This window comes from Helicoverpa armigera, chromosome 18 (assembly GCF_030705265.1).
Source record: "Helicoverpa armigera isolate CAAS_96S chromosome 18, ASM3070526v1, whole genome shotgun sequence".
In the NCBI taxonomy this organism is placed as follows: Eukaryota; Metazoa; Arthropoda; class Insecta; order Lepidoptera; family Noctuidae; genus Helicoverpa; species Helicoverpa armigera.
This window is the reverse complement of record NC_087137.1, coordinates 7,535,038-7,547,860: the sequence shown is the minus strand read 5'-3', so window position 1 is coordinate 7,547,860 and position 12,823 is coordinate 7,535,038. Positions and strand designations below refer to the sequence as shown.

The following is a 12,823-nucleotide window of genomic DNA, read 5'->3' as shown; positions in this document are numbered from 1 at the left end:
CACTATACGTGACTGTACTTCGTTTACACCTTCTAATCTGTAATGCGTGCGACACTATCCTTCGGTACATTCGCGCACGGAATCGATTAAGTACGGAATTCCCAAAATTACAATATCCAAGCCTCGTTTTAAGGAATACTAATTTAAATAATGTTTTTTTTTTTTTGTATTTAGTTGTTTTTAATTCAGACTGATGACAGATCGTGTGTAGTAAAGTGATCTTAGTATATGTTTTGAATGACAATAAGTAACATGTAACGATCCGTTTGTTTCGATAACTGGGGAATATTTTAAGTTTTTTATGTGATTTGGATGACGAATCAAGGTATAACATGCATGACACACGTTGAATATTCAGCGTTGTTCCTAGTAAAATGTGTGATCGCAGGATTATTTTGCGTAAGACATAAAACTTTATAGTTTTTGTGGCATTTTTATGCGCCGTTTTATCGTGGAGTTCTTACAATTCTTGCGGCTTAGAAGACCAATTTAATAACCAAGACCATAAAAAGACACAGATATTTTTTTCTACACGTCTTTTTACAAAATAATCCAAGGGGTAAGAGCACGTCTTATGTTAGAAAATTAAATTACTTTGGTAAGAAGAGTACTTACCTACTCTTTTTCTAATTTTCTTTTAACCTTTCTACGTGAATGTACCGTGGCTAAATAAGCGGGGATTGCTGGCAGGAGTGGTTAACCATTTGTAACATCAACCCCCAGGGGAGAGGGTGAACTCAAAGCTTGTATGGTTCGTAATGAACCCCTGGTAAAATGTGCAACGTGGAAAAATACGATGTTTTAATACTCGAGGTAGGCATGATTCATTCGGTTATTAGTCAAGATTAAGGTAGCTAATTAAGACTGCAATTTACCTTCTTTTATAAAATTGTGCTATGATAAGTAGCGAAAGAAAAAAATAATGGGCTTTGTAATTGTTTTATGTTTGTTTCGATTTTGCGACAAAATTGCAGAATCGTATGAACTCAAGATATTGATGTAATTAGGACCTCCTGACTGTTCTAAAGTCCTTTTTACTCTTAGGACGAATTTTGCCGGGGCGCGGGTGAAACCGCTGGACATAGCAGATCCTTATAAATGCTTGTCCTATTACGAAACAAAGGGTAAGGGGAGGGGATACAATTGTTTCTCCCGTATACAAAGAACAATAGACCCTATGATTATATGCCACTGTGTTAATACTTGAGCATAATATGTGAAAACATTAATTGTTTATTGTAATTAAGGAGAGTATTTTCTGTCCATCATTTCACATAGTTTAATGGAGGAATCACATAGGTAATAAAAAATACTACATCTGGGTAACTGAATAGAACTTATGGATATTTTTAATGAAAACTGTATCCACCAAGTTTTAAAATATTTACTCAAAAAAGTCTCCTTTTAAAATATTGCTCTTATAAAAGGCGAATTAAACCCCTTCCCTTTAATAGAGGTCGGTTTGAAACAAATCCTCATCAAGACTAAAAATGAGGGTCAGAAGGTTTTACTACCTTCCTCAACATTCATACCTAATAGGTAGTAATTCTACGAAAAATAAATGCACAAAAAAGGGGTAAAATAGGGAAGGAAATTTTTTCGGGATTATTAAGTTAGTTCTTACTGTGCTAACATAAAAAGCAATACTACTCGTATTTTTAATGACTTCTGAAATCATGCATCAAATAAATGATGACCGGGATTGTTGGCGTTCCTTGGCTTGGCTAGGTCAGCAGTGGACAGCAATTGGCTGATATGATGTTGATGACAATGAAATGATAACTTCTTCTTTCAAACGTTCCCCAAATGTACACATATACAAACATTTCACATCTCTATATCTAAGTTACATTTTATTTTGTATGCAAATTAACTATGTGGTTTAAACAACGCATCGTTGTTACAAAATATTGTTTAGTAAAAGTATTCGATTCAATGCTAAGAACTTGGCTCAGTATCAATGTGCATGAAAAATTCATTGCACGTCGAAATAAGGCCAATTGTATGAGAAAGTAGATAGAATTGTTTAGATGCAATTGGTTGCGCTTAAGATCATCATTTCTATTAAAATTAAAAGACGAGAGAGAAGAGTGATGAGTCCGAATCAGATAACCTGGAAAGAAAGTTACTACACTAGTTCCATTATAATGGAAAAAGAAAAGAGTAGGCATAGATTTTTCTTACGTTTTGCATTAATTCGAGTATAAATACTTGCAGTTTTATTAACGCAACGTTAATCACGATAATGAGTAGTTCAAGTGATATTTAAGTTTAAATATATTATTAAGGAAACATCACATTTAGAATCAAAAGAGTAATATCTAACTTTAAACCTCGATTAGTCATCCAATTAACCAATTCTCCAAACTTGATATCACTCTCAATTTCGATTTAAAGAATTAATTATTCAAAATTCGGCCGCGATCAGCCAATCACGTTAAGTGCCTAAAAGGTTTGAAAGCTTAAACTTTTGACTTTAATTCGTAACTATTAGATTAGAATTATCTCACGTTTGGCCGAAGAGATGGCAACCGTCATGGTTGGTGATCAGTTCGTTGACACGTCTATCGAAAACCGCAACCCATTGTCTCTACAGAAAAACGTGTCTATTTCGCGTTTAGTTTTCGCTGCACGTTGTTGATATTGCTTTGGAAAATGTACATGTTTTTGTGATGGTAATTTTAACTTTTTTGCGGTCGTCTTGTTTGGTTTTTATTTGGTCAATAATAATATTTGAAAAAATATTGGGACTACAGAAAATTGTACATCGTTTATCGATCGTCAAATTGAAAATTGAATCTCTGTGAATAATCCCCTCTTAACAATTGATCCTGACATATATTATAAATGCAAAGGTACTTTGTCCTTGTGTCTGTTGCGCTTTTACTTAAAAAACTGCTGTTTACCCAGTTGCGGAAAGATGTTCTCCAGGGACATGGGTGAAATCGCGGAAAACAGCTATTATTATTCCACCGTTCCGTTACACGTAAAATGGAAAAGTAAAATGCCTTTTCCCGGAGCAACCAACACACAGTTATATTATATAGAATACCAGTAATGTGACAAGTTAAGTACCGTAGTAATATATCGAGTAAAGATGTTGCAACGGAAATTATTTGATGTAATGTTGTGCACCGTTCTTATAATCTGGTGCGAGCGTTAGTAGTTCTAGGTTCGGTATTGACAAACGGTTACGTTTGTTTCTTTGTATAGAGAGAACTTAAATCTAAGAACACAATAAAAATAACTGTATACTTACCTACTCCCAAGTTTGATCAAATAAGAATTTTTTATTCTGTATTTAAGTTAGCAACTGAAGATTTAAGTGTCAGGGCCAAGGCCGTCAAGGCAATTCAAACCCGTCGTAAGAGTGTTAGTTCAAAATCGCGTATTTATGTATAAACCGATTTCAGGAAACCTGATACGTTTAAGAATATTACCTACGTTTACTTTTGTGTATTAACTTACATAAAAATCGCTGTGACAACGTAACTTCGAATATTTAAAACTAAACAGATTATAAGAAATAACCTCGAGAGTCAATTCTCTTGAGACCACAAATTCATATTTTGAAACATTTCTATTTTTATTTATTTTATTTCGCAAGAGAAAACTTAAAATATATTTCAAAAAAATCAAACTAGAATTTAATATTTGATTACATTTCGCAAAGTTTTCAGACGCATAAATCAATTACTTTAGAACTCTAATCAAGGCGAGGTCGTGTATCAGTCAAATTCGCAGAATAAACCTAAAATATAGCTTATTTTACCAAGAAGAAAATGAAAATTATGAGCTTATTAACTAACGTACACAGGTCTCATAATTCCAGAAATCTGTACTAATATTGTAAAGCTGAAGAGTTTGTTTGTTTGCTTGAACACGCTTATCAAGAAATACTGAATCGATTTGGGAAATTGTTCAAGTTTTAGATAGTCTCTGTATGGAGGACGGATATAGGCTTATTCTTACCCCGGTGTGCTAATTAATTCGCATGGGACACGGGTAAAACCAACAGCGAAAGTTAGTGCAAAATAAAAAGCAAGTACTAAGTTAATTATACTGTAGCGTGATCATCTTTGAAAACTTATCAACATTATTTAGTACCAATTAGAAGTACTTTGAATTTGTGTTCTGATCTTATAACATGCGTGGGTGGATTTAATTAGAAGTATATCAGAGGCTTGTGGAAAAGATTAATTGGAAATTAATATTGTCAGAAATTGTAATTAGTTTGGCATATAAGGGCTTCAGGCGAATTACACGATCTTTGAAGATCTTTGGTTCACACTTGAAATATTCTGTCTAATGAACATGACGGTGGATTAACACACTTCAATCAATTTCCGATTCCGGCGCGAAGTATGTAGGCTTCACAAATATTTGATGCCTTCGAAAATCGTGTCGTAAAACTGTTGCTAACAAACGCCATATTTGTTTTATTGATACCATTAGATAAGGAGAATACAAGGTAAATCCGGTAGAGTAGGCTTACACCAAGTGGGTTTGACCAACATCCCAAACAAACCTTATCGACTTGAATCTCAATCTCATTAAAAATTACAAAACATTTATTTTCGAACACATTTTGTCGCAATCTACAGTCGTCATCAAATTCTTCCGATTTAATTAATTCACACGCGACCGTCTTATAATTTCCATGTTTTACAAACAAGACCACCCTGACCGTGAGAAAGGGCAACAGCTGTTAGTTATCTTGATAAAACTTACCAAAACTTGCGCGTTGCCATTCCTGTCATCCACCCAAGCGACTACCAAATCAGCTCCTCTCATGTTCCTCGCCGAATTGAAACCCAAACCGACGTAACCACGAGTCCTCGCCTCCAGCCTGAACGTTATACTCGTGTCTGTATTCACCCACCGAAGGATCACATCTCCGTTCTGGTCTAGCCTCTCCGAGTGAGCCCATGTCAAACTCGATTCATACGATTTCGAATCGAACGTCTCTCTCCGATGCCGCACTCGATACTGATCAACTATTCGACTAGTCTTTTCTGTTTTAGATTGAGCTTGTAGCTGCCCTAAAGCTTGTGAATATAAAGGGTTTGCTGGCAGTTCATTAGGCTGTGCCTGTGGCTTGAACCTTGGCAGTTTAGCATCACAGAGTAAAATAGCGCTTAAAGCAAAAACTATTTGCAGATGCATTTTTGTTCAATGTCGTTTGTTCATCACTTTATAAAATCTGAAACAATAAGAAACATTGATATTAATATCACATACGTACAATAAGATGGACAATGCAGTTTTGATTCGAAAAAAGAACGCGAGAGCCATAATATTAACGAAACAGGAAAAAAAGACAAAGATGTCGTAACAAGGATGCGGCCAATAAACAGGTACGATTTCCGGTGTAATAACCACTGGCAGTGACGTAACAAAAACAAGCCGAGATAACGAGCCGGACTGTCATAACTCGTTCCGGTGTTTGGGAAATTCACCGCGAACTCATAGTAGTGGTATTCACCTTATTAACATACCTACTAGTCACAGTTTGGCGCCGCCGAATGAGTCAACGGTCCCATAAAATCGAGTTATTAATAAAATTGCCCTATTAGGTGCTATTCGCAAACACCTAGGTATTAGAATCTTTTTTGTGTTATCTATCAACTTTTTGCAGGTGTCGATCTGGATTTAATCGATACCTAGAAATGTTTTTTTTACGGTCTGGGCAATTTGGTAGCACACGATGAGTTTAGTGAAACACTCATTGTGATAATGAAGGTAATTCGATTTATAGCCGAAGTTGCATTCGGTTGTTAATGAAGGATAAAACTTGGAAGAAAGTTCGAAGTTGAGCAACTGTTTGTTCTTGTCTTTAAACTTCGCCCCAAAAATGTGCGTAGGATGCTATTACATAAGCAGATTAAGATCAAGAGAATTTAGAATCTCATAATACGACTAAATTAAATAAATAAAGAGAAATAACTCTATTAATAGATTAGGTTTAAGGTTCATATCAAAATATTCTATTGAATGCCTTATGTAACAATCTTAGAATTGTGGCTCACACTTTTGAAGAAATTCAATTATGTGGACGTTTCAGTTTTACACGGTCATAGAACTTAGCAATAGGCCGATACTATTGTGGGCGTTTGGTTATTATCTAATATATTACTTTTAGGGATAGGAAATAAGGCTTCGGGATTATTCGAAAGAATTGGCGAGATCCAAAACGGAGCTGAAGGGGAAAACACGTATGGTATGCGTTCCTAATAATTTGATAGTTTCTACTTTAGCTACCCTAGACTAACAATGAACTACTCGACAAGTTTTTTCTTGATACAAGATAAATTACACATATTGCTTAAATTAGTGTGCCACCTCCACATTCGAGAAAAACTGGTTAATCTAATAGAAGAGAAAAAAGAAAGATCAGATCAAACAATAAATAAAACATAACGAGGCCAATAACATAGGGGAAGACAAAAAAACAATGATAAAAACCATTTCAATGCAAATTCGTCATTTAATTAATGAATAAATTATCATAAAGCGGCAACATTGTAATCGGTTTAGTCAGTATGCATAGAGTTGGGCCCAAGGTCAAGTGTTTTGGTACCAAATTCAATATTCCCATTTGTATGCCCATAATGATGGGAAATTATTGATTAGAAGACTCTTGATTAGTAAAAGATTTGAAAACGTGAACAAAAGCTTTGACCCTAATTAACGATACGACAAAAAAGTTGCCTACTTCCCCGCAACTGGGAACCGCGAAAAAAAAACGTATCGTGAGAAATCCAGTTGAAACAAAAACTCGGATATGCCATCTGTTAGCCGAGGTGTCCCGAATCGCTTACGAGCAAATCTGAGAATAAATAATGGGAACACACAATGTTCGTATGACGTATCTTGAATTAAGGATAATAAGGAGACTTGATATAATCAGCGCAAATTGCCTGAAATTTGCCGCTGCTTAAAATGATTTTGTAAGGAGTATGACATACACTGAAGCAGGAATAAGGATAAATATTTAATATAATAAACATTAACTCATTTAAGGGATTAAAGCAACTCCAAAATATTTCCTATTTGGGTATCGTAATTTAACAAGAAGCAAAGCAAAAGATGACTCAAATAACGAGGTCCTATGCATATAATACGACCGCATCTATTTACAAATTAATGTCATCCGCAAACTCCTCCAGCGTTAATTGCAAACGTGACTAGAAGCTCCGAGGCTACTCATTTAGGTACCAAGAAATTCCTAATAGGAACGCAGTCACGTCCACGCCAAATCTTCCGGATTAAAGACGTAATAATACCTGCACAGACCAGGCATTACACGGCAATCGTCCACTGCTTAAGACAAAATGGTTGAACACTTAGAAGGTTTAAAGTCAAAACAATGGCCAAATTATGGCAGAAACCTCTGAAATTATTTGGGACGGAGCCTTTAAGTACTTACAGAGGAATCGTTGTAAGGCCTCTTTCGACAAAATGGAGAATACAAGGAAATTACCTAGAATTAGTAATGACTCGAACTGAAATGAAAAAGGGGTCGGCATTCAGAATCTCATTACGAGTCCAGACCGACGCTGTGCTGACGGTTAAAAATATTATTTAGGCAAAATATTGGTCTGCTAGAACCATTGTGGATTTTAAATGGTACTAAATTAACAGACTGAGCTCAAATATTTTAGCAATGTTTGACAAAATAAATCAAACAACACGCGCCATAATTATCGTGAGCAAATATTTGCATATTTATCGCGTATACAGATAAATCTTTATCACCATTGCCAACATTTCAGATAGCATTAGTATGTTTGATAGACAAATTAAATGAGATTACCAGTCGAAAGAAAAAACAGGGTTTTTCTCTATTAAGAGGTGTCTAAGATATTCAAAATATAATCATCATCGGTCAATGAACGTTGATTTAAATGTCTCGACGCCTTCAAGATTTTATCATAACACGAGCCATTGGCTAAATATAAACATAATATATCAATATTATTCAAGACATAACTCATTTGTCGGTCGATTTACAATTAACTTTAATCATACAATCTAGACAGCGATAAATTTATAATTAAAGGAAGCAATAGCTCTAGAAATAGACGTATTAATTTCTAGAACACTTAAATCAACGGTGAGTAACAACAATTTTTCTATTAAAGTGTATCAGTTGTACAATATCAATGATAATACGGGCACACCATAACAAGCAAAAACTGGAATAGCAGTTATAAAAATCTAATTTTCTATTTTTCTTGGCAACTATGAAACAGAACGGAAAGGCACCGTACAAAAACTACCAATTGCGGTGTTCGAGCAAAACGAGATAACAGATCATTATCCACTTATTGAAAGGAAGTCGAAACCGCTTTGTCCATAGTCGTTATAAACAAATGGAGCGATATTTTCGTTGGTAATACCAGTAATACTTAAGAAACCGCAGCACAAGAAGCCAGTTTGATACTTTTATCTAATCTGCCTGAGATACATCCTGTTTGAGAGGAAGAAGGAATCTTTGTTCAAAGGCTTGTTGATCAAGTTCATTCACATATCGATATGTTCCGTTTATTTTAGTAATTCATTGATCAATCCAGTATTTTGTATTGCATATTCGGAAATTTATTGCGAGAGTTTTCAAGTGTTGCAGACTGTATTTTTTACAAATTGAACTCTTGAGAATGCAATATCAATATTATTAGCGTTGCATATGAATATTGGATGTATACCGGAACTTTTAATCGTTGAACCGGTTTTTTTATGGCGTGGAATCATTTTTGCATGTAAGTATAAAATGACCAAAAAGTAAAAGAAAGGATGGTAATATAGGTAAATACATACTTTTATTTTCATAGCTGATTTAAGCAGACAATGTATTGTATTATAACGATTTGAGAAAGAACAACGAAGTGCTTAAAATATATTAAACATCGCGGCGCCAGTTTTTACCATGAAAACCAGGTAACTTTATACCCATGAAGAGAATACAGCTTCGAAATCAGTGATCTCAAAATATGTGCAAAAAACAGCGATTCACAACTACTCGCACATTGAAGACCAGAATAAAGAGACGCAGCTAATCCTGAGAAACTTGCCCGTTCACATAATGGAGACGATAGAAAAAAAAGTTCCTGTATAATGTATCAAAAGGCTGACTTTGAAGTGCTTTGAGTAGAAAGAACACAAGCTCTGAGAATGAGCATTTTGTTAACACGGGTAAATATGTATATCGAAGTAGTCTTAGTTGAGGAACCTGGGTTCGGTATCATTAATTACCAAATAATGAATTTGTGTATGTATGTAATATTAATGCTATTTACAATTCAGGCAGTTTCAATTTTGTAATCATACTCACTTTGCTTCGATCTTACGATCTGGGAAAACAAATTCTACTTGACCAATACTTGATGAAACTCTGAAACACAAGTACCTATCGAAGTGTTTGCATAAAAATATAATAGAGATTCACGAAAATTCTCGCAAAAAAAAGTACACTAAACTAGGCAGCAGTCTATCCAAGTGAACATTTTATGTGGCTAGTTACATTTATACCCAAGGTACCGCAGTTTATAACAAGCAGAGTTGTAGCGTGTGCCGGCAATGAACCATTTTGTTGCACTTCCACATGTGAGCAGAAATTTATTGTTCCAACTTGTCCTACGAGTGTCGTGCACATGAAAAGCAGTTATTCAACAGAACGAGAAGTATTTTTAATATCTGCATTGTTTCATTCCTGTGTGAAGTATGCTTTTTTTTACTGCGGAAATCGTGAAATTTCTTCATATCATATAAGTCCATGGTTATACGAAACAACATGATCATTAAACAAGTCGTGAAGGCCAAATTAATGGTAGGTAATAAACGAAATCAATATGGGATACCGTTATAACATTTTTGTCATCCGGCTTACACGAAATGACTCATCCTCCGAGCCTTTTCCCAATCACGTTGGGGTCGGCTTCCAGTCTAACCGGATTTAGCTGAGTACCAGTGCTTTACAAGAAGCGACTGCCTATCTGACCTCCTCAACCCAGTAACCCGGGCAACCCGATACCCCTTGGTTAGACTGGTGTCAGACTTTCTGGCTTCTGACTACCCGTAACGACTGCCAAGGATGTTCACTGACAGCCGGGACCTACAGTTTAACGTGCCATCCGAAACACAGTCAATGGTGTCTAAGATATACTTAGAAAGTACATACAAACTTAGAAAAGTTGCATTGGTACTTGCTTGACCTGGGATCGACCCCGCGCCCTCATACTTGAGGTTGGTCCTTTACCCACTAGGCCACCACGACTTGACTATTGACATAAAATAAAATCATTTTTGCTCAATCCGATATCTCTGACATAAGTTGTGAATTGTTCCCTCGGCGAACATTATGACGCCCTCTCGAGTATTTCGCTGATTTATTTCATTCCATACTGCTGCGACATTTTATTGGGGTCTGTGAAAAATCTAGCGATTCCCGGGAAACTTCATTTTGGGTTATTTGACTAAAGAGAAACGTTTCAGTCATTTTCACCAGAAAAATCTTAGAAATATGTTATATTGTTCTTATATTATTCTTGAATAAAAAACTATATCATTGACAACCGAAGCCTCATCGACTACACTTGAACACATTCCATTAAAGGCCATGACAACATCCAACGTATGTTTACTATGCATTAAAAAACATTCATTAATTCAATCGAATGCAGTCATCCAGATTCCTAACTTTCATTTATCGAAGATACCAATTTCCGTTGCTATTTGTGGCTCTGATAAGAAACTCTGTGGTAAAGCCACTGTTGATTGAAAAAACTTGTAGATTCATTCATGGTAAAGCTTGAAAGGGGTCTCAAAGTGATCTAGAAATCTATTTCTACATTTTTCCTTCGTAATTGGAGCAGTGATATCCCAATCGTGAGTTTTATAATCTGATCTAACTGGTTACTTTACTGTTAGTGTTCATTCATGTTACCAATACGGTTGTACCTACATGTAAAAGGGAGCATTGCTTTCGGGTCTAGAATGTTGTAATTTACCTCTTTTCTAACATCTTGTTAATACTAAGAGTTATTTCGATGACTTCCTTTATCAAGAACTTGAAAGTTAGAAAGACAATTTATACTCCCGTCTTCTTCCGTAGCGCATGAACGAAGGACTACGTACCGGTGGCGAACATAATTTATTTGGCCCTTTGAGACGAAGCTGGAGTTTATAATAAGTATGTATGTATGTATATCTATGTTATCTAAATACGAGACAATGGTCCCTGAACAAACAAAAGCGAGCCACACAAAGTGTACATTAATCTCGTAATAATTAACGATACCGTGTAGTTAATTGGTGTAATTATTAGCATCCGTGTAATTAGCAGTTATCTGAGCTAATAACCTTCTGATTAACGATAGTAAACGTATATGTATTAGTTCCGGTGTAGAGGAGAAAAAAGTTGCATCTGATTCATTAGTCCCACGAGTAATAAATGCATGATTAATTTAAATTAACAGAACTTGTTTTTCATTAAGATATTCTTGAAACGATATTATGAGTTGTTATCCAGGTATAAATAAGAAATATTTTCAGACCATCTACAATATCGAGTACCTATCATAGAAACACAAATGAAAAATCATCAAAAACAAAAGAAGACCACCATTGAAGAAATACGAACAGTACACTCAAAACAAGTTTGTTTATAGAGAGCAATCACGGAATCACGCTTGGACAAATACAACAGGGAATCTGGATAGAACAGTGTTTATTCAATATTGGGGAATGCAAATGACCAGCCAGATTGCAGGGCATAAATTGACTGCATAGCTAAACTAGCACGGATTGTAATTTCAAACGGATTCTAGAACAATTTGTGTGCTAAGCTATTGAAAGATTATGAGACTGCCGAAATTCGTAGAGCATGTAAATTTTACCTATGTTTTCAGGAATTTGTAAATTGCAAAATTGAATATTTTTAATTAAGTGTAACAGTATTTTAATTATGTACCTGGAGTACCTAGAGACACATCATCTCAAGACAGTGTATTACATAAAAGACACAAGTTAATTGAAGTATAACGATAAACTTTTTGCTTAAAAATTCATTTAATTTAAATTACGATAGTTAAAGAACTTTTATTTACGAAAACAAACCGCTAAATGATTTGAAACTTCAGAGCACCGCGTACAGAATTCACAAAGATTCCTATCTTGAAAGAAAATAAAAACAGAACTTCAAAGGCCATTAGGGCTTCAGAGACCTGAGATATTGTAAAAATACGGCCTAAAATTACAAACTAAATTCTTGAACATTTGGTAAGGAAATTAGCCTTGACCTATAAAGGCGAAGTCTAGATTTTAACAAAGCTGTTACTTCAAAGTTTTACTTTGTTAGCATTGTTATTAGCGCTAGACCGAAATCTATTAAAATAATTTTACTTGTAATTTTCTTCTCGTCTAATAGTCTTTCACAAAATCGATCCATAATTTCTTTGGTCTTCCCTTCCTTAATAATAATCCACATATTCATGCTCTATTCTACTTCCGTCTAACTAATCTCATGTGTCTTATTCGTATTTCTAAAAATCATATTTTTATGAGACAAAGATGCCATTAGCATATTTGTAGATGCAGTATTAATAATTCAAAGGTTAATCGGAACTATTATGGTGAGAAACAAGCGGCTTACCTACCTGGATATAATTGGATTACTGTTGTTTGTATTGTTTGTAAACATTGAAGGTGTCGGAAGAAACAATAGGGTTGGCATTTCAAGATAAAACTATTTCTATGTTATTTCTTCTTCAAGTAAGAAATAAAACTGTTGATTTTGATTATTTGTATTGAAAATTGAATTTAA

General features: G+C 34.9%; 1 protein-coding gene across 2 annotated transcripts in view; it reads right to left on the bottom strand.

The window, feature by feature from the left end:
- The window catches only part of LOC110379204 (MOXD1 homolog 1), a 73,539-nt gene that overhangs the window by 20,548 nt on the left and 40,168 nt on the right, over window positions 1–12,823 (bottom strand). For both annotated transcript variants that reach the window (XM_049850512.2, XM_049850505.2), the window contains exon 2: window positions 4,732–5,203. In XM_049850512.2, coding sequence (XP_049706469.2) covers window positions 4,732–5,166 — 435 coding nt within the window. In that variant the 5' untranslated portion in view covers window positions 5,167–5,203. The remainder of the gene's footprint in view (window positions 1–4,731; window positions 5,204–12,823) is intronic.